The 22292-nt window shown below is 49.9% G+C and overlaps 2 protein-coding genes across 4 annotated transcripts in view; one reads left to right on the top strand and one right to left on the bottom strand.

Moving 5' to 3' along the window:
* rint1 (RAD50 interactor 1) overlaps positions 1 to 3008 on the bottom strand; it is a 6484-nt gene extending 3476 nt beyond the window's left edge. The window contains exons 1-8 of the mRNA XM_067254888.1: positions 2769 to 3008; positions 2311 to 2552; positions 1820 to 1993; positions 1448 to 1588; positions 939 to 1194; positions 723 to 833; positions 208 to 433; positions 1 to 32 (exon numbers count right to left, since the gene is read on the bottom strand). The exon at positions 1 to 32 is cut by the window's left edge and continues 109 nt beyond it. Coding sequence (XP_067110989.1) covers positions 1 to 32; positions 208 to 433; positions 723 to 833; positions 939 to 1194; positions 1448 to 1588; positions 1820 to 1993; positions 2311 to 2552; positions 2769 to 2993 — 1407 coding nt within the window. The 5' untranslated portion in view covers positions 2994 to 3008. The remainder of the gene's footprint in view (positions 33 to 207; positions 434 to 722; positions 834 to 938; positions 1195 to 1447; positions 1589 to 1819; positions 1994 to 2310; positions 2553 to 2768) is intronic.
* A 2064-nt stretch (positions 3009 to 5072) lies between these two features.
* On the top strand, positions 5073 to 11543 carry fam3c (FAM3 metabolism regulating signaling molecule C). Of its 3 annotated transcripts, XM_067254898.1 has the most exons (10): positions 5073 to 5125; positions 5553 to 5595; positions 5980 to 6084; positions 6365 to 6391; positions 8226 to 8352; positions 8918 to 8976; positions 9169 to 9219; positions 9314 to 9398; positions 9785 to 9911; positions 10162 to 11543. In XM_067254898.1, exons 2-10 carry the CDS (start codon positions 5580 to 5582, stop codon positions 10249 to 10251), a joined length of 687 nt encoding a protein of 228 aa, XP_067110999.1. In that variant the 5' UTR covers positions 5073 to 5125; positions 5553 to 5579; the 3' UTR covers positions 10252 to 11543. The 3 variants fall into 3 exon arrangements, with proteins under 3 accessions (XP_067110999.1, XP_067111000.1, XP_067111001.1); XM_067254899.1 differs by lacking the exon at positions 6365 to 6391; XM_067254900.1 differs by lacking the exons at positions 5073 to 5125; positions 5553 to 5595 and having other exon boundaries at positions 6079 to 6084; positions 6369 to 6391.
* The last annotated feature ends 10749 nt before the right edge of the window (positions 11544 to 22292 follow it).

The raw sequence follows: 22292 nt of genomic DNA, 5'->3' as shown, positions 1-22292 counted from the left end.
TGACAGCATGGTGTCCACCTTCTCCACCGCCACTGCACACACACGTGTCATCGCACACACACGTCATCACACACACACACACACATGTCATCGCACACACACAGTTATGTCAGACGGTTTCACACATATTTACACACAAACATACATATGAATGCGCACGCACACAGTTATGTAAGATTCTTAACACACACACACAGTGAGACTCACTCTTCCTCTCCACAGAGAGCCACTTGTTGAGGACGCTGTCCTCCAGCAGCACCCCCAGCACCCCGGGCAGGGCGGGGGGGTACGCCAGCGGCCCCCGCAGCTCCTTCTCAAACTGCAGCATCTCGTCCACCAGGTGGCAGAAGAGCGTGTCGTCGGCCAGCAGGCGCGAGGCGTCCAGCGAGAGCTTCTCCTGCAGCAGGCCCAGCAGACCCCGGCACAGCTCCACCTAGGGGCCGGAGGACGCACTGCATCAGCCCTCAGCCCACTGAGGGTCGAACGTGCCACGCTGTGCCAGGATAAGCTACGCTAAACTATCCTGCGCTACGCTAAACTATCCTGCGCTACGCTAAACTATTCTGCGCTACGCTAAACTATCCTGCACTATGCTAAACTATCCTGCGCTACATTAAACTATCCTGCGCTACGCAAAACTATCCTACGCTAAGCTACTATAATACATACTCTGAACATGGATCCACAGTCCTGTCCAGACACACCCAAACCCGCCCCCTGACCTTGGCGTTGACGCGGGCTGCAGCGCGGTCCAGGATGGGCTGGATCTTCTCCTCCAGGAAGGTGGAGCTGTTCCCCACCCACGTCAACACCTGCGTCAGGTACCACTCCGGCTGCCAGGGACACAGACAATACGGTATGAGCAGGAGGATGTGTGCGTGTGCATGAGTGTGTGTGTGTGTGTACATGTGTGTATACATGTGTGTGTGTTTTCTCACCTTGCTCAGACAGTTGGTCTGGCGGTTTCCTGTGAAGTGGTACCTGAACCTCTTCATGAGAGGAACCAGCATGATCTGGATGGGCAGGGAGAGAGGTGGGGCTTCTTGGGAGAGGGGCGGGGCTTGAGAGGGGAGGAGGGGGGTTTGAGAGGATGGGGGCTGGGCTGCCTGAGAGAGGGGTTGGGCTGGTGGGGGGGATAGGGGAGGGGCCGAGCCAGGGCGAGTAGGCGGAGTCTTCTCTGTGGTGAGGTCATCACTGAGGGACGGGTTAAAGGAACACACCAGGGGGTTGTCTCAGACTGATGATGTCATGGGCGAGTACAGGAAGATATGACACATTTATCAGAGATGTGTGTGCATCAGTGTGTATGAGTGTGTGTGTGTCTATCAGTGTGAGTGTGTATGAGTGTGTGCATCAGTGTGAGTGTTTGTCAATGTGTACGAGTGTGTGTGTGTCAGTGTGTGTGTGTCAGTGTGTGTGTGTCAGTGTGTGTGTGTGTGTAGGATACGAGGTCTGCAGGGCCAGCAGCTGGGACACCAGCAGCTCCAGCTGGCTGCTGATCTCCGGGGCGTTGGCAGGGGGCGCTAGAGTCTGGCTGGGAGGGGACAGCAGCGGCCATTGCAGCTGAGTCAGAACCTCCTCAAAGTCACTGCACGCCACAGAAGAAGAGGACAGGTCAGACTAGCAGACTTACTTAACAAACTGTCTGTCTAATCTTTCCACAAGTCTTATCACCAAAGTGCATGAGAGAAGCTGAGAGACACTTCAGCAGGATCATGTCTCTGTGCTCCCTCATCACAGGGTCTACATCTACTCTTCTACTACACCAACCCACCCTTTACTCCATCCTTCTCTCCATCTCCCCCCCCCCTCCCCCCACCTGGTGAGCCTGTCCTTCAGGATCTTGTGCCAGAAGCGCAGGGTGTCTCTGGTGAAAGCCTGCAGGTGGAAGCAGCCGGACGCCTGAAGCTGCAGGTCCAGGCTGGCCAGCCGGCCCACTGCCCCCACCGCCTCCCACGTGCTGCTGGTCATCACACACTGCTGGATGCTGTCGCTAGGGGGGGGGACAGAGAGAGGGAGAGGTGGACAGAGAGACAGGGAGAGGGAGAGGTGGAGAGAGAGAGACAGGGAGAGGTGGAGAGAGAGACAGGGAGAGGGAGAGGTGGAGGGAGAGAGACAGGGAGAGGTGGAGAGAGAGACAGAGAGATGGATGTGTTAGTCATAGCCAGCTATAAGCATTATAGTTACAGGTTCACCCAGTAATGTCAAGCCCAGCCGGTATGAGTAGTAGTCTAGGCTGTTGTCTAGTACAGGGGTACAAGACAGCTGCCTGGATAACCAGCCTCTATCCGCCGCTTGGCGCCCTCCTACCTGAGCTCGTCAATGCGGCGAAGGACCTGCAGGTACCGCATGTATCTCTCCACGGTGTCCATCCGGCCCAGGGTCTGGCTCAGGCTGTCAGCTAACGGCTGCGCGAGCTGCAGCTGCTGCTGGAGCGTGTTGGACAGGCTCCGCTCACGCTGGAGCACAGCGTCCAGGGAAACGCGCGCCTCCTCGGCGGCGGACAGCGCAGTGGAGACTCGTAACGGGACCGAGCTGGACACCGTCAGCACCTGGACACGAGACATACTTTCAGGAAGAACGCTCGTACTTTAGGACTAAAAGGGGCAGTAACCTTAGCTAGTGGAGGCTAGCTAGCTAGGTGTTTATCTTTCAGGCTGCCCGGTGTGGCGGTTACATTAATCCAGAAACAGAGGATGTTTGAAGTTAGTCAAACAGAGATGTATCTTCAGTAACCACCTACCAGTGACCCTATGAGTCACTCATACCTGTTCCTCCAACAGCTTGTTTTCGGCCGTCAGTTTCTCCAAAACACCTTTTACTTTCTTCAGTGATTTTAGATCCCCGCCGATTTCTTTCTCCATGAAGTCAATAACGTAGTCCGGTAGTTCTCCGTCCCCCAACCCCGATTTTGAATCTTCATCGTTGGTTGAAACAGGGCTTGACTGGTCATCACTGGCACCGTTTGATAATTCTTCCCCGGGCGCCGCCATGTTTCTTCTCTCGGCCTCTCCACGTCAACACTGTCAACACGCGCACCTTCTACAGGGTTTATGGTGGATCGCCCTCTAGCGGCAATAATAGTCATTACAGAAGCAAAGTGCCGAAAGAACGCTGTACAGAACCTATCTGTACACGTAAGTCACCGTTTTCGTCGAGTATTTTTCAAGTTCAAGTCTTTTATTGTCAGATGCACAGAACAACACAGGGTCAGACTTGGCACTGAAATTCTTGGGACAAGACAACGCAAAGCAACCTGGCATAACATAACATATAAGTATTCCGTTTAACATAGATTACATCTATGTTATAAGCTAAAATATAATAAACCTCCTAAATATACAAAATAATATACAATATACAGTACAGTATACTAAACCTCTAATACACATTATAACCTATACTAACCTTATAAACCTATGCTAACCTAGAGACAAGTGGGGTACAATTAGTGCAGTATTGCTGATAGTGCAACCAGTAACTGAAAGTGTCAGTGTGTAAAGTGACCAGTGAGAAATGTATCCATGTCCATATCAGTGTCCATTCAGAAGCCTGCTGGACCTTGGATAGAAACTATTGTCCAGTCTGCTAGTGTGAGACCGAATGCTTCGGTAGCGCCTGCCAGAAGGCAATGGGATAAAGAGACTGAAGGATGGGTGTTAACAGTCTCTTAGGATCCTGCCTGCTTTCCTGAGGCATCGTGTGTGGTAGGTGTCCTGTAGGGCTGGGAGCTTCCTGCCAATGATGAACTCAGCAGAGCGGACCACACTACATAGGGCTTTGTGGTCCCTGTCTGTGCAGCTCCCATACCACACTGTAATGCAACCAGCCCTTGGGGGGCCTGTGTTGGTGATCAGTGTGGATGAGGTGCGGTTGCCGATTCTCACCACCTGCAGCCTTCCCGTCAGGAAGTTGAAGATCCACTTGCATAGGGAGGTGCTTAGTCCCAGGTCCACAAGCTTGGAGATGAGTCTGGAGGGGATGACGGTATTGAATGCTGAGCTGTAGTCAATGAACAGCATCCTCACATACGCAGGGCCGGTCCTTCCTATAGGCGACATAGGCAGCCGCTTAGGGCGGCATGAAGAGGGGGGCGGCATTTTCCCAAGTGCATCCACCAAGTAACCCTCCCGCACTACCAGCAAAGTGCGTCAACCGCGCCACGTCATATGTCCATGTTGGGTGGGTGGCACCCCAAGGGGGGGGGGACTTGACTGGTACTGTATTTCCTTTGTGTGCATTGTCAAAGCGATGGCGTCGTCTGTAGACCTGTTGGACCGGTATGCAAACTGCAGGCCCTGAGGGCCCTACCTGATATGCCATCTGGGCCAGGTGCCGTGCAAGGGTTGATCTTTTTTAAGCAGTTTCTCACCTCAGCTACAGTTAGTGTAGGCACACCAATGGCTAGGCCTTCAGGTAGCTCCACTGAAGGGGGGCACTGTCTCTCTCAAAGCGAGCGTAGAAGGTATTCAGCTCGCCTGGCAATAGGACAGAGGACTGGGTCTCACTGTAGCCTCTCCCTTTGTAGTCTGTAATGTTATCAATGCAGTGTTGAGTGTATCTGGAAACAGTGTCCGTGTATTGGTTTATGTCCCCATCTGCTGCCTCTCTAAACATCAGCCAATCAGTGGTGTCAAAACAGTCCTGGAGGGTCGCCACGCTCTCTTCACTCCATAGGTGGACTGACCTTGTAACTGGTCTGATCTGTTTGACCGAAGTAATTCCACTTAATTAAAGTGAAGTAATTCCACTTAATAAAGAGAGAGATGAGTCTTTATCTCTCCCTCTCAAAATCAGTTCCCATCCTTTCTCCTTTTTTGTCAGTTATACTGGTTCCCCCCCCCCCCCCCCCCTAGCGACAGCATACAGTTCGACTGGTTCGACAAAACCATGTATAATTCTAAGTAAATATACTTAGTTAATAGACATTCTTTGACTGAATTTAGACTGTATTTAGACTAATAATATTTTGTCAAAATATTAGACTGAATTATTGTGAAAAAAAACTGTCAGCCTATGACATTCGACCACAGCGCTCACGTGGGAGCGAGAAGGCGTGCCGTGTGCCAGAGCAGATGCTAGCGGGGCGGTACGGGGACCGGGAGCCTACAGCGGTGTTTAACAGGTAAGCACATGAGCAGAGAAACGCACAACTTAGCTTACTTGCGTTTTATTTTTTTTGAGGGTAAGTTAAAAGTAACGCGTGGATTTTCTGTTTTAGGTTTAGTCTGTTTTCAAACGTAGCCACCTTGTTTGGTCGTTCAGCTCATGTTAGCGGACGAGCTAACCTGCCACTGTACATAGTTACAGCAAGACACCGCAGATCAAGTTACTCCATGACGGTTCTCTTGGTTAGAATCCTTGCTGCTAGACACGTTGTTTCTGGATGTTTGATAGCTAGGCATAACTGTTACTTGAATTACTATGGTGAAATGAAGGGACCGAGTTGTCCCGCTAGCGAAGTCTCTTGCGTGGCTACAGTCGCACTTTGCTCTTTCACTAGCCTCTATAGCTGATTCCGTTACTGACAGCAGCGATGTGTTTGCCCCCAGGGTCGCCTACTGAACACTAAATACGTCATGGTTCGAGCGGGTGGTAAGTTTAGCATTTTGTCTCAAATCAGCGGCGCCGACATGTTACCCCATGCTGCTAGAATGTTTCCGTGTCCGGTCATGCATGGACGGACGGTTAGCTGGGCTTATATCGGTGTGTCTGTTATTTTACTGTATTATTTGTCTTAACACATCCATACTCCTTTGTCACCTGTCACTACAATTCTTGAAATTTCCTTATTTCGTTTCCTCGTGTGTATGTATGTAGTTAACTTCCTCACGCTGTTTCCTGTTTAGACTAACACATCCATACTCATTTGCCACCTGCCGCCAATACATTACTTGTTAATCTATCTTTAAAAATGACTTGATAGACCTTTCTATTTTATGTCTGTCTTCCGGATTATGTGCATCCTGTGTTTGTCAGGCATCTTGAAGCTGGTCGCCGTGGTTTCAGTGTTCATCCTGGCTGTATTTCTGGCCTTTGAGCTGCTAGAAATCAACATGGACTTCAATTTGGGGAACATGTTCGGTGAGTGTGCAGGGCAGTCCGTGATGCAGGTCCGGCTCATCCTCTTACAGGACAGAACTTCAAATAACGGGTCAGAAACCAGAGTTTGCACCTGAGTGTTAGTCTAGCCTTAAGTGTTCAACACTACGCCTTTAACCACACTGAAGACTAGGCCTGACTAAATTGTGAGCTTGTGGGTTGAATTGAGCTAATTTAACCATATTAGGTGAATAGCAGGATCATTCATTGGGAGGATCAGCTGACGTGTGTCTGACGTGTGTGTGTGTGTTCCTCCCCTCAGCCAGGTCCATGTCGGCGGAGGAACAGTGTAAGTACAGATCTCTTCTCATGCAAATCAAGGGACTCGCCAAGCTGCTCTACGCTGTTTCCCAGCAGTCTAATCTCAATCCTAGATGGTTCTAAATTTCTACGTAAATAATCTTACTCCAGTGTCAACTCACATTCTTATAAACAATGTATGATAGATAAGTAAAACATAGTAATGCTCCCACGTCTGTACAATGTGACTCCTCCTGTGGGCAGTCCTGGTTGGTGTCTGACCGTGTCCATGTTTCCTGTGTGATGACCCTCCTGGGTGCTCAGGGGCGGCTGGTCTAACCCTGACCCTGACCGCTCAGGGGCGGCTGGTCTAACCCTGACCCTGGGTGCTCAGGGGCGGCTGGTCTAACCCTGACCCTGGGTGCTCAGGGGCGGCTGGTCTAACCCTGACCCAGCAGCACAGAGCATGTCTACTCACAGCGATTGTAGCTCAGCCAAACAGCACTGTGTCGTTAAACTTGTCGTAAACCTGTTTTGTCCCAGTTAAGTTATTTCTCATACGTGGATGTGTCCTATTGTTGGGATGTTTGTAGACACTCAAACGTTCAAAAGGTGTGTGTGTGTTTTTGTGTGAGCGGGAGGGTGTGTGTGTGTGTAGATGGGGCAATTTAGTCACCAAGCCTTTGTGATCTGATACCAAGTGTGTTTGGTAAAGTTAAGTAAAGTTAGTTGGCAATAGGACAGAGGACTGGGTCTCACTGTAGCCTCTCCCTTTGTAGTCTGTAATGTTATCAATGCAGTGTTGAGTGTATCTGGAAACAGTGTCCGTGTATTGGTTTATGTCCCCATCTGCTGCCTCTCTAAACATCAGCCAATCAGTGGTGTCAAAACAGTCCTGGAGGGTCGCCACGCTCTCTTCACTCCATAGGTGGACTGACCTTGTAACTGGTCTGATCTGTTTGACCGAAGTAATTCCACTTAATTAAAGTGAAGTAATTCCACTTAATAAAGAGAGAGATGAGTCTTTATCTCTCCCTCTCAAAATCAGTTCCCATCCTTTCTCCTTTTTTGTCAGTTATACTGGTTCCCCCCCCCCCCCCCCCCCCCCCTAGCGACAGCATACAGTTCGACTGGTTCGACAAAACCATGTATAATTCTAAGTAAATATACTTAGTTAATAGACATTCTTTGACTGAATTTAGACTGTATTTAGACTAATAATATTTTGTCAAAATATTAGACTGAATTATTGTGAAAAAAAACTGAGCGTGGGAGCGAGAAGGCGTGCCGTGTGCCAGAACAGATGCTAGCGGGGCGGTACGGGGACCGTACCGCCCCGCTACCAGGCCACCAACCAGGACCGGCAGTCCAGGTTGGTGTCTGACCGTGTCCATGTTTCCTGTGTGATGACCCTCCTGGGTGCTCAGGGGCGGCTGGTCTAACCCTGACCCTGACCGCTCAGGGGCGGCTGGTCTAACCCTGACCCTGGGTGCTCAGGGGCGGCTGGTCTAACCCTGACCCTGGGTGCTCAGGGGCGGCTGGTCTAACCCTGACCCAGCAGCACAGAGCATGTCTACTCACAGCGATTGTAGCTCAGCCAAACAGCACTGTGTCGTTAAACTTGTCGTAAACCTGTTTTGTCCCAGTTAAGTTATTTCTCATACGTGGATGTGTCCTATTGTTGGGATGTTTGTAGACACTCAAACGTTCAAAAGGTGTGTGTGTGTTTTTGTGTGAGCGGGAGGGTGTGTGTGTGTGTGTGTGTAGATGGGGCAATTTAGTCACCAAGCCTTTGTGATCTGATACCAAGTGTGTTTGGTAAAGTTGTAAAAGGAGCAGGGTTCTAGTGTAAAGGTGTGTTTGTGTGTGTGTGTCCTACACAGCAACCCAGAGGCCGGCCAGGTTTAAGTGTGGTGTGTCTAAGCAGTGTCCCTCCAACCACTTCTCCTTCAAGATGGCCAGCGGAGCAGCCAGCGTGGTGGGACCCAAGATCTGCCTGGAGGACAACATGTACCCAGCCCTGACACATCACACCTCACACTTACCCAGCCCTGACATCACACCTCACACTGCAAACATACACACCTCCATTTCCTTGAACAGTGCCATATCTGGCTATTTATTGACATCCTCATGATGAGGTGTGTGTGTAGGAGTGTGTGTAACAGCAGAATCAAGTCAGGCCAGTCTTATCACCTACAGAACATGATCTCATCTGCTCAGTGAGTTAAGAGCACATGCACATGCAGCTCCTCCACACAGCCTGCATCGTCCATGAACATACAACACTGCTGCTGCACTCAGTACTGCAACACCTCAGAGCCTTTGTCTAGCTGACTGACTGGATCTTCTAGATGGACTGACTAACTGCTTCCTAGGTCCTGTGTGTGACTGGCTGGTTCCTAGGTCCTGTGTGTGACTGGCTGGTTCCTAGGTCCTGTGTGACTGGCTGGTTCCTAGGTCCTGTGTGACTGGCTGGTTCCTAGGTCCTGTGTGACTGGCTGGTTCCTAGGTCCTGTGTGTGACTGGCTGGTTCCTAGGTCCTGTGTGACTGTCTGCTTCTTGTGTTCCTCAGCCTGATGAGTGGAGTGAAGAACAATGTGGGACGAGGGATGAACATCGCTCTGGTGAATGGTACTAACCCCCTCAGAACAAGTCATTAAGCTCTCACACACACACTTACACACACACTCACTTACACACACACACACTCACCTGGCAGAGAGGCTCTCACTCAGCCACAGCCCACCTGTCAGTAAATTACATGGTTATTAGTCAGGTGAGTACGAGTTGATGTCTCTGGTCTCTAACCCTGCTGCTCTACAGGGAAGAGTGGACAGCTGCTCAAGACGGAGTTCTTTGACCTGTGGGCCGGAGGTGAGACCTATGTTGCTGTTCTCGTATGGTAGAGGTGTCACGGTTATCTGTGTCCCCCTGTAGAGGTGTCACGGTTATCTGTGTCCCCCTGTAGAGGTGGCTCCTGTCATTAAGCTCCTGAAGGAGATCGAGTTGGGAACCATTGTCTTCATGGCCACGTTTGATGATTCAGCCACAAAGTAAGAGTTGCTTTCTCCCTTCCACACCTGCTCAGCAGCATGACACTGACACATGACCCCCCCTCACCTGAGACCCCCTCACCTGAGATCCCCCTCACCTGAGATCCCCCTCACCTGAGACCCCCCTCACCTGAGACCCCCCTCACCTGAGACCCCCCTCACCTGAGACCCCCCTCACCTGAGACCCCCCTCACCTGAGACCCCCCTCACCTGAGACCCCCCTCACCTGAGACCCCCTCACCTGAGACCCCCTCACCTGAGACCCCACAGTGGTTAGCGGATTTGACTGCAGATGAAGAGGCACACCCTCTGTATGTCTGGATAAAAGTGTCTGCTAAAAGAACAGATATTTATCCTTAAATGTGGTGTGATGTGACCCTGACCAGGTTGAATGATGAGGCAAAGGCCCTGATCTCAGAGCTGGGCAGTACAAGCATCAACAACCTGGGCTTCAGAGACAACTGGATCTTCGTGGGAGGGAAGGGCATCAAGACCAAGAGCCCCTTCGAGCAGGTAACTGACCCCCCTGTGTTGAGGAAGCGTCCCTCCAGCTGGAGAGCCAAGCTCACCTGGCACACCTGATCCTGTTTGTCTGCATCCTGCTCACTGTGTATCTAGTAACAGACACACTGTGGAGGAGAGATTGGGTATCCTGGCTGTCCACCTGTCCTGTTGGAACAGACAAATAGGTTATCAGATCAGGTAGACAGATAGTAACCCTGTATGTGTGTGTGTGTGTTTGTATGTGTGTGTGTGTCTCCAGTACATCAAGAACAGCGCGGAGAGCAACAAGTACGAGGGCTGGCCGGAGGTTCTGGAGATGGAGGGCTGCATACCCCAAAGACAGGACTAACCTCAGGACTAACCTCCTTTAACCCCCCATCCCCCCGCTCTGTCACTACACCACCCTGCCTGACGACACTTCCTGGATGCACCTGGAGGACATTCCTGGTCTTCTGAGCATCTACGAGCTCCAGGAGATTAAACATACACTCCCCCCCCCCAAGCTTCTGATCTTCAGCTCACCGTTCGTTTTGCAGCTCCCCAAAAGTGTCATCGGATGTTTCTGTGTTCGTGGATGAAGACAGCCTTCTCGTGTTGGTCTCACAAAATGACCCCAAATCACTGTGAACTTTCTGCGTGGCTTAGAAGAGGGAAACAGATTTAAAATAGTTAATTATTCCACTTTGAAGGTCTATATTTAATTCATTTCATTGATTGTTTGACATAATGAAATCGTAAATTTGAAAGCTGTAGTTGGTGATTTCCTCGTGGCTTAATCATGTATATTGATAGATTATTGTGGGTGTTTTGTTTTTAAAATAATCTGTAAAGGGGATTTGTTTGTTGTTAAAGTGTGTGTGCGTATGTGCGTGCAGAGGAACCCTCGTCTTCCAGCCTCTTTAGACAGAGCTTTGTAGCTCATGGTAACCACGGCAGCCCAACGACCCACAATCCTTTGCACCTGTCAGAGCAGACTGGAAGTGTTCTGGTAGTGTCACCACAGAGACTGAAGCTGCTTCCTGTCGTCAGAGCAACTACTATATATACACCAGCTCATCTGGTTCACCTGGTAGCCCCCCTCCCCCTGACCCCGTGCTGCAGCTTTATGTTCCCAGTGGTTTCCCAGACAACGGGGACTAACAGAGAACTTCAATATTAAAGCATTCCAGCCCTGGGAGGCTCTGACCTTGGACTCAATGACGGGTCGTTATCTGGACCTTGTCATTATCAAGCCTGTTTACTTAAATGCCTTCCTACCAAGGACCCTATGATGTCTGTGTGTGTCTGGTTGTCTCAGTATCCAGTGGACCCAGGCTGACGGGATGCACCTTCTCTGTTTACTCCTCCACCTGCCCTGCAGACAGAGTGGGTCTCAAACCTGCTGGGTGACATTCTTGACTGATGACTGTGCTGAGTGAGACAGAAGGGGGCTTGTTCTGGAATGAAACCAGCCCCAACTTGTGCCTTTCCAGAGAGTTGTTTTAAAGTCGGCAACTTTACCTGCTGTAACTGTTTCTACCTGTTGAGCGTTAAACCTTTTCTCTCTTGGTGCCGTTTGTGTAATACTATATCAATGTTGAAAATGTAAATTATCATTTTATTATATTATTGGGATTAATAAAGCACATTGTCTGGAAGACAGACATTAGTTTACTGACCTTTTCCTCCTTAGAGGCCGTGAGGGGTGTGTCTGTGAGGGGTGTGTCTGTGAGGGGTGCTTACTTTCTGGAGAAGCCCTGCTACTTCCTCCTTATACCTGCAACAGAAGACAGAGGGCTCCATTACTCGCAAACTGGATTTTATTTCCATGCCGTACCGTCTCCTTCCTGCAGGGGGCAGCGTGTCACAGGGTGTGACTGGGACAGGCACTTACTGTGAGTGAACAAGAGAAATGTTGTGGATTGTTATATTTCTGAGCTTCATGTTTTTGTTGACATGAGCTGTGTGACAGGAACACCTCCCACATCTCTCGTACGGCATGCTGGGAAACCTCTCCCTCCTCCCACAGACAATGTATTTCCATTTCCCTCTCTCTCTGCCTCCGTAGAGTGCCCTGTGTGTGTGTGTGTGTGTGTGTGTGTGTGTGTGTGTGTATGCATGGGCATGTTGCTGCTCTAACATTGAGCAGCTAAACAAATTAACGTGCAAAACTGAGACAAGCATCACAAGACCAGATGAACACAGAGGATTGTGGGTAGCAGGAACAGGAACAGGACATGAGGCATCCGCACACAGACAGACACACAGGCTCCACCCCTCATTCATGCTCCTCACAGTAGAGCTTCAGGGCCGAGTGTCGATACTCTTTAGGGGCCACTTCACCTCACATCTCCACCTCACCTCTCCACCTCCACCTCTCCACCTCCAGCTCTCCACCTCACCTCCAGCTCTCCACCTCACCTCCACCTCTCCACCTCACCTCCACCTCACCTCCATAAAAATGAATTGGGGGGGGGGAAACACTTTTTGAAAGGTAAAACAAAAATTATATCAGTAACTCACTCTGGATAAGAGCGTCTGCTAAATGTAAGAGTGTCAGCCCAGTTTCTGCTTACTGACAGTTGATGTGGCCATTTGACGGGACGTCACAAGTAGAGGTCATCGATCTCAGAATTGTTTTGTATATTGTAGCGCCACCACTCCCCTCCGGCATCCAATAGGAATGTAGAAGCACCTGGTGATTCTGCTGAGGGGAGGAGCCACAATCACCTCGTCAAAACAAGTTCATAGTAAACAAGGTGTGTGTCTGCTCTCTGTGTGGGTTTGTGTGGAGGAGGATTTTCCCTATGTGTGTGTGTGTATGTGTGTGGGTGTATACATACATGTGTAAGTGTGTATATACTGTATATGTGTGTGTATACATACATGTGTATTATATATATATATGTGTGTGTGTGTGTTAATAATGATGTAAAACTGACAGGTGAAATACAGCAGGACGTTTTTCTAGTTCTCAGGTGACGGGAGGGAAACCACCCTGGTTCTGTGTGTGTGTTGGTGTATGTGTACATATGTATGTGTGTGTGTGTTGGTATATGTTTGTATGTGTGTGTGTGTGTGTGTGTGTGCCGTCGCAGCCCAAACGCTTAATCAGAAGACAACGACAGTGATAGTTCAGGGGTCATATGGCTGAGCGGTTAGGGAATCGGGCTACCAATCAGAAGGTTGCCGGTTCGATTCCCAGCCGTGAAAAATTACGTTGTGTCCCTGGGCAAGGCACTTCAACCTACTTGCCTCGGGGGGGGAATGTCCCTGTACTTACTGTAAGTCGCTCTGGATAAGAGCGTCTGCTAAATGACTAAATGTAAATGTAGTTCCTTCAATGTTAGTTAGGTCTGAGTTTTCTCCATCCAGTATCAAACCCTGTCTGAATGATTCAGCTCCCTCTCTCCTCTCTCCCCTCTTCCAATCCACCTTATCTGAGAGGTGGGGTCAGAGAGAGAGAGAATGCAATAGAGCGAGGGAGAAAGAGAAGAAGAGTCACTTTACATTGATACATTTCTCACTAGTCACTTTACACAGTGTCACTTTCAGCTCAATATTGCACTATTACACACTAACTGTACCCCACTTGTCTTAGGTTAGTATAGGTCTTGTCTTAGGTTAGTATAGGTCTTGTCTTAGGTTAGTATAGGTATATAAGGTTAGTATAGGTCATTATGTGTATTAGAGGTATAGTTTATTGTATATTGCATACTATTTTGTATATTAGGATGTTTATTATTATTATTGTATTATTTTATTTTAGCTTATCATAGATGTAATGTATGTTCTTAGTACTTATATGTCATGTTATGCCAGGTTGCTTTGCGTTGTCTTGTCCCAAGAATTTCAGTACCCAGTCGGAGCTTTTGTTGTTCTGTGCACCTGACAATAAAAAAACTTGAACTGAGGTGGAGATCTTTTAACAATAGATGACAAAAACAATAACCCTTCCCCCAAGCCCCACCCCCTCTCCCCAAGCCCCACCCCCTCTCCCCAGCTGACCTCACGCTTTCAGCCATGGTCCACGTCTGGTCGTTGTCTGGGGCAGGGTCCAGCTAGGCCTGGTCTACACAGAAGAATGGAAAGTACCTGGTTATCTCCTGGTTGTAAATACCTCTCTGTTTGCACTGTGTACACTAGATAATGATGAGGCTTTCCATGGACGCTGAAGTAGGTTCTGGATCAGGCAAGCATTGCATCATGCAAGATGCTAACTAGAGCCAAACTAGCCTGCAAGATGCTAACTACAGCCAAACTAACCTGCAAGGTGCTAACTAGAATTAAATTACCCTTCAACATGCTAACTTGAATTAAGCTACCCAGTTTTGTTTCAGTCCTTAGCCAAGCTCAGATCCTGTTGAGCCAGGCCAAGGCATGTTTTTATAACAAGGCATCAACTGTAGCCTGTCCCTTGGAACTGCACAATCACGTCTGGGCGCCACACTCTCCAGCTCCTTTGATTGGCTGAGCTCCACACCGAGACTGCCACCCTCCCAGGGTCCAGGCAAGGCCTCATGGGTAACTAGGCTGCCTGGCATCAAAGGAGACTGTGTTTTAACGACGTCTAGTTATGATTAACATGGATTATAACTCCAAGAGGAGCAGGCAAAACAAAGGATTTATGTTTATGGACAATGAGGTTATTCAGTTGGCAAATGTATACTGTATATATTTTAGTGTTTACCTGAGAATTGTGCAGTAAAGTAAAACAAGGACCTTTCTAAATGAGGCTGTGTTTCCAGGATCTAGAGAGCTGAAATTACAAAGGCTCTAACTAAGATACTTTTCTTTGCTCTATGTATCATTTAGCCAACAGTTATAGTACAGGGGGGATTTTAACTTGCAACCTCTTGATTTGCATTCAAATGCTCTAACCACAGAGCTGCACCTTGTTGTGTTGTGATTGTTTCTCTCCACTTCCCCTTCAGGGAAAGTCTACTTCCTGTTTCTGTGGTGACCACATCGATGATGCAAACATCCTAACAGGCAGCTTCCTGTATTCGGAGAGTTTGTGGTCACGCGTCGACTTGGTCATGTGTTGTTTACATGATGCAGGGACGTGTTTAGTGGAGGGTTGGAGCTAGCAGGGGAGTGTTCAGGGACGTGTTTAGTAGAGGGTTGGAGCTAGCAGGGGAGCGTTCAGGGACGTGTTTAGTGGAGGGTTGGAGCTAGCAGGGGAGCGTTCAGGGACGTGTTTAGTGGAGGGTTGGAGCTAGCAGGGGAGCGTTCAGGGACGTGTTTAGTGGAGGGTTGGAGCTAGCAGGGGAGCGTTCAGGGACGTGTTTAGTGGAGGGTTGGAGCTAGCAGGGGAGCGTTCAGGGACGTGTTTAGTGGAGGGTTGGAGCTAGCAGGGGAGCGTTCAGGGACGTGTTTAGTGGAGGGTTGGAGCTAGCAGGGGAGCGTTCAGGGACGTGTTTAGTAGAGGGTTGGAGCTAGCAGGGGAGCGTTCAGGGACGTGTTTAGTGGAGGGTTGGAGCTAGCAGGGGAGCGTTCAGGGACGTGTTTAGTGGAGGGTTGGAGCTAGCAGGGGAGCGTTCAGGGACTTGTTTAGTGGAGGGTTGGAGCTAGCAGGGGAGCGTTCAGGGACGTGTTTAGTGGAGGGTTGGAGCTAGCAGGGGAGCGTTCAGGGGAAACGTGCAGGTCAAGTTAACACGCGCTGCAGACTTCTCTTCGCTCACACAGAACCAAGTCAGATCAGTCAGATCTATGAGGCCAGTCTCTCCCTGCCAGCCTCTCGTCTCATCATTCCAACACAACAACCCCCACGTCCATGAACACAAAGAAGACTGCATAGCAACACATGATCTCATCTACCTCCAATATTCTTAGTGGCTACTTGCTGTGACTCAGTCTGGTCTAGGCTGGGCTTGTATTTGTTGATGGATCACATGCTTCTCTTGGGCTGGAGAAGTAGAAGTTTGAGTTGAGCAGTGTTTGAGAGAGAGAGAGAGAGAGAGAGAGAGAGAGAGAGAGGGAAGAGAAAGAGAGGGAGAGAGAGGGAGAGAGAGAGAGGGAGAGAGAGGGAGAGAGGGGAGAGGGACAGAGAGAGAGGGAGAGAGGGGAGAGAGAGAGAGGGAGAGAGAGAGAGGGACAGAGGGGAGAGAGAGGGAAGAGAGAGGGAAGAGAAAGAGAGGGAGAGAGAGGGAGAGAGAGAGAGGGAGAGAGGGGAGAGAGAGAGATGATCTGGTACATCAGGCAAATGCTGCAAGGGTGGAGATTGTTTACACATGGCAGCGTAATGAAATACACAACCACCACACACACACACACAACCACCACACACGTACACACACTCAACCACCACACATACACACACTCAACCACCACACACACGTACACACACTCAACCACCACACGTACACACACTCAACCACCACACGTACACACACTCAACCACCACACGTACACACACTCAACCACCACACACGTACACACACTCAACCACCACACGTACACACACTCAACCATCACACACGTACACACACTCACATGGCTCTGACACACACATCATAGATTCATGAGATAAGATGGTGGACTTGTTTGATGACAGTGTAGTGCTGGATCAGTGTGGTGCTGGATCAGTGTGGTGCTGGATCAGTGTTGTGCTGGATCAGTGTTGTGCTGGATCAGTGTGGTGCTGGATCAGTGTGGTGCTCTGCACTTCTGACCCTAGATCTTCTGCTGTGCCTTCTCCAGGGGAGGTGTCCCAGGGGAGGTGTCCTTCTCCAGGGGAGGTGTCCCAGGGGACGTGTCCCAGGGGAGGTGTCCCAGGGGAGGTGTCCCAGGGGAGGTCTCCTTCTCCAGGGGAGGTGTCCCAGGGGAGGTGTCCCAGGGGAGGTCTCCTTCTTCAGGGGAGGTGTCCCAGGGTAGGTGTCCCAGGGGAGGTGTCCCAGGGGAGGTGTCCCAGGGGACGTGTCCCAGGGGACGTGTCCCAGGGTAGGTGTCCCAGGGTAGGTGTCCCAGGGGAGGTGTCCCAGGGGAGGTGTCCCAGGGGACGTGTCCCAGGGTAGGTGTCCCAGGGTAGGTGTCCCAGGGGACGTGTCCCAGGGGACGTGTCCCAGGGTAGGTGTCCCAGGGGAGGTGTCCCAGGGGAGGTGTCCCAGGGTAGGTGTCCCAGGGTAGGTGTCCCAGGGGAGGTGTCCCAGGGGAGGTGTCCCAGGGGAGGTGTCCCAGGGGAGGTGTCCCAGGGGAGGTGTCCCAGGGGAGGTGTCCCAGGGGAGGTCTCCTTCTCCAGGGGAGGTGTCCCAGGGGACGTGGTCCCAGGGGAGGTGTCCCAGGGGAGGTCCGCAGTGTCTCCTGTGCCAGGGAGAAGCTGTGTGTCTGGACTGCTTGTCCTGGAGGACTGGAAGGTTCCATCCAGAACATGCAAACAGCTGCTCACCTCACCACGGACCAGAGAACAATTTGCAAATCTATGGAAAACTACACACATACACAGACCCATCCACACACACACACACAAACACACACACATTAGAGGTGAGAGGAGAACTCTCCCTCCAGACTCTATGCATATCTGAGGATCGCTCCTGAACGCCTGACTCCCTCCAGACCAGTGTCTAGTCTGTGGGCCGTGGAAGACCTGCTATCACAGGACCAGGAAACCTACGCCTTTCTCATGTGCCCACTTCTGACCGCTCCCCACCAGCCGTGTGTGTGTGTGTGTGTGTAAGTTGCTCCGCCTCCTCAGTCTGTGTAGAGCCAGCAGTCACAGAGGGGTGAGAGAGTTGTTGATCTGCTGTGGGGGAGTGGATGATGTCACAGAGGCTTCCAGCAGCACAATCACCTCCATTGATGTCTCCCGCCAGAGACTCTCTACTCACATCTCGTGCTACGCTTCTATTGACAACAAGCTAGCGCCCCGTGCTACACTTCTATTGACAACAAGCTAGCGCCCCGTGCTACACTTCTATTGACAACAAGCTAGAGCCCCGTGCTACACTTCTATTGACAACAAGCTAGCGCCCCGTGCTACACTTCTATTGACAACAAGCTAGCGCCCCGTGCTACACTTCTATTGACAACAAGCTAGCGCCCCGTGCTACACTTCTATTGACAACAAGCTAGCGCCCCGTGCTACACTTCTATTGACAACAAGCTAGCGCCCCGTGCTACACTTCTATTGACAACAAGCTAGCGCCCCGTGCTACACTTCTATTGACAACAAGCTAGAGCCCCGTGCTACACTTCTATTGACAACAAGCTAGCGCCCCGTGCTACGCTTCTATTGACAACAAGCTAGCGCCCCGTGCTACGCTTCTATTGACAACAAGCTAGCGCCCCGTGCTACACTTCTATTGACAACAAGCTAGCGCGTGTGTGTTTACAGATGTGTGTGTGTGTTTACAGATGGGATAAGCGTTGCTTATGTGTGCTTCTGTTGTTTTTGGTCTTGTGAGAGTTGTACTAGCATTTCCTCTATGTTTGTCCACATGTGTGTGAGAGAGAGAGAGAGAACAACAGTTCTATAAAATGTGTTGGCCTTTTTAAACCAGTGTTTAATGTAATTGTTACCCCTTACAAAAAAGTATATTAAAGTATACTATAAGTGTACTAAAAAATGGATAGTACACTTTTAGTAATTTAGCAGCTGTGTCCTTCACTCAATATGTTATCCCCTCTGTCTGTTTTTATGCTTGTATGGCAGCTTAGATTTGAATGCTACTTTACAGAATTGAATGCATCCTTTACAGACTTGAATGTTGGCTTAGATGCTTGAAAGCTCTCTTTCTCTCTCTCTCACACACACACATACTCACCACAGTACATGTCTTGACAAATCCTGTGGCCCTCTATCCTGATTGGTTGGCAGAGAGAACCCTCCCCTCACCCATCAGATGTCATCTATACAATCAGGTTTTTCTACTCTTTTCCCTCACACACCCTCCACAACCACTCTCCCATTCCATCCACCACCCCACCCCTCCCATCTCTACCCCACACCCCAGTCAGGCCTCTCTATTCCTGGCTTGGCAGAGGCGAGGCATGCCCTGACGAGTGTTCTGGTTCTCACTAGCGGGCCTGCAGCAGACGTGGAGCCGGACAAGACCAACCCCCCTCTCCTGGACAGGGGTGTCTGCAGGGGCCAGACCAACCCCCCTCTCCTGGACAGGGCTGTCGGCACACTCAGCAGTTAACATGTACTCCTCCTGGAAACAGCAGGAGGACAGTCAATGACTGACTAATCAACTGTTAATGTGTGTGTGCTTAAAGGGCGAGGGGAGATATTGGTGTGTGTATGTGTTAGTGTGTCTTGGTGTGTGTATTGATGTGTGTGTGTGTGTGTGTTAGGCTCAGACGTGATGTGATCAGCAGATATTTGAGCCTGGTTAGGGTTACAGGTGAGTCATGCTTGGTTTCAGTTAGCCTCGTCATCACACTACCTTACACACACACACAGACACAGACACACGGACACACACACAGACTGACAGACACACAAACACATTCAGCTGTCATAAACAGTGAGACATGCATGTCTGCTCATGAGAGATCAGGACAGTCCAGACCTCAACGTTGTCACTTTCTCTCTGTAACATGAAAGAACATGAAATTAACTATATGAGTACTGAAGTCTGTCAATATAATAGAGGGGAGGTGTTGAGGCTGGGGGGGTAGTGTTGGGGTTGGGTATTGGGGAGAGTGTTCTGCAAGACTGGAGCCTTCACATGAACACCAACCACTCTTAAAAGGTCAGGTCTATAAATACACTCCAACACAGTGGGGTACAGGAGGCTACAGCATGTATACACACACACGTACGCGCACAAACACACTTGTTTTTTTGTCAGTCACAGTTCCCACGGTACATGTAGACATGTTAAACAGACAGTGGTGCCGCGTTCCTGTGTTAACTGTCTCTTTTCTAGAAGCTTGAGTGTTCTAGAAGCTTGAGTGTTCTAGAAGCTTGAGTGTTCTAGAAGCCTGAGTGTTCTAGAAGCCTGAGTGTTCTAGAAGCCTGAGTGTTCTAGAAGCCTGAGTGTTCTAGAAGCCTGAGTGTTCTAGAAGGCTGTGTTGACTGTTTCTGTTGCAGAAGGCAGGGTGTGTATTCATAGACTATGGCCATTTAAGATAGGGAACAAGCCTTTCATCTTTTAATAGTATCTACAGGAGACAGAGAGATGAGAGGGGGAGAGAGAGAGGGGAGGAAGGAAAGAGCTCAAGTAAGAGGGAGAGAGAGGGAAAGAGAGACAAAAGAAACAGAAAGAGATCATGCTAGGTATCTTGCTCGCTTGTTAGCACATTTTGGGGCCTTTCTTGCCTTTTGAAGTGCCTCACAACTGGAGAGGGTGGATGGAGGCCAGGTCGGCTCCCTCCACAAGCACCCAGTCACACCAGGAGCACCCCCAGGACAGAAGCCTCAATCACAGGCTCACTAACAGCCACGCCACCCTCACTTCCCTGCTGGCAGGAGCAGCTGGTTCGACTCTGTGTGTCTCTGTGTCTGTGTGTCTGTGTGTGAGGGAGGAGTTGAGAGTCATGGAAAGTTTGTGGTTTGAGTGGATGATGAGTTTCTCCTGTGTGTCAGGATAACAGCAGAAAGTGTGTGTGTGAGGTGTGTGTGGACGTGTGTGTGGGAGTGTGGCTCCAGGAGATTTTGTTTTCCTAATGCTGATTAACTCTTTGTCTGCCACATCTGAATGCTATAGATCAGCCAGTCTTCCTGATATTACATAAAAACCAAAGATCAAGAGCTCAAAGAATTATTCCTGCAACGCTTCGTAGAAACATGTAGGTCTTGTTTGTTGTTACATAATAAAATAGTTGTTGGACAATACAAATGTGTTTTATATAACAAGATTACCAAGGACAACCTCTGACCTTTCTGTCTCCTGTTTCCCATGACAACTGGCTCACACACACGCACACTACCTAACCCACACACTAGTTGTCTTGTGTTTGATCATCACTGACGGTTGGTTGTAAGGGTTTGTGTGTGTGTGTGTGTGTGTGCATGAGTAGGTGGGTGTGTTCTCATGTTCAGTAAGTATTGCAAATAAGTGTCTGTGGAAAAACTCACATAAGCCTACCCCCACTCTCCCTCTTTATTTCCCTCTCTCCCTCTCTCCCTCTCCCTCCTCCTCTGGTTCACATGCAGGGGGGAAGATGAAAGACTCCATTCATCATGGTAACCATCGGTTACAGCAGCAGGATACTCCACCCTTGTTTGGCAGCACCCCCTCTCTCTCTCCTCCACACACACACACACAGTAATATTTACATTACAGATATAAATACAGTCATGTGTAGAACATAACATTTTATCTGATGGCTTGGGGACAGTCACAGGAAACTTTAGTGACCTCCAGCTCTCCCAGCTGGGCGGCTGCTGAGGGCTGAAACCTCTCAGCCTCGCTCCCTCTCAGCCTCGCTCCCTCTCAGCCTCGCTCCCTCTCAGCCTCGCTCCCCCTCAGCCCCGCTGCCTCTCAGGCTCGCTCCCTCTCAGCCTCGCTCCCTCTCAGCCTTGCTCCCCCTCAGCCCCGCTGCCTCTCAGGCTCGCTCCCTCTCAGCCTCGCTCCCTCTCAGCCTCGCTCCCTCTCAGCCTCGTTCCCTCTCAGCCTCGTTCCCTCCCAGCCTCGCTCTCATGACGGGGCTCTTCATTTGAATCTCCGAGGGACAGTCACACCAATGGAACGTTTCCATGAGTGCCTACTTGGATCTAAATCAAATATAACCTCAACTACCTTTAACCCCCAGGGAAGAGAGGGATATGTATCTGAGCTGCGTGTTATACAGTATGTATATGTAACAGACATGGCCCCGCTCCGTGACAAGGTCTACGGGCCGATGTTCTCCACTCGCTGGGCTCCAAAACGCCACCTCTGACATGCCAAGCGCGACCACTACCAGCTACGCCAACGAAAAGCTAGCTCTTCGTTGACGCGGGTGGCCTGTTATATATTGGAGGAGTGACCGATTCACACCCGTTACATATACCTGAGCTGCGTGTTGTGCAGTATGTATACCTGAGTCAGGCTTTATTCAGACCTGGCTTCTGCTAACTCACCTGTTAGTCACTGGCATTAGCTTATTTGTTGGGTTTGTGCAAGCCTACTTGGCTAATATCTAACTTGGTTTTGTGATTAGCTAGCCTGGTTTTGTGCTAGCTAACCTTAGCTGAATGGTGATAGTTACTGCTTGTTACATCAGTTGTTTCCTGTCTCCTGGGGGAGCTAGGGGATTCACAGTCCTGCTGATGAACCTCTCGCACACTCTCACTTTTCCTTTCTGCCCGGTGTTTCTCTCGTTCACATTCGCCTCAATCACTCATTCATCCGCTTCTACACATCTCTTCTTTTCCTTTTGAGAAACCTGTAGCCTGTATTTCTAAGAACTCTTCTCCCTCTCTCCATTTACTAAATATATTTACGTATTGCCAACATACAGAAAAAAACTCAATTGCCT

The sequence above is a fragment of the Osmerus mordax genome, chromosome 17 (genome assembly GCF_038355195.1).
Source record: "Osmerus mordax isolate fOsmMor3 chromosome 17, fOsmMor3.pri, whole genome shotgun sequence".
Lineage (NCBI taxonomy): Eukaryota > Metazoa > Chordata > Actinopteri > Osmeriformes > Osmeridae > Osmerus > Osmerus mordax.
The sequence above is the reverse complement of the archived record's forward strand: the minus strand, read 5'-3'. Positions and strand labels throughout refer to the sequence as shown.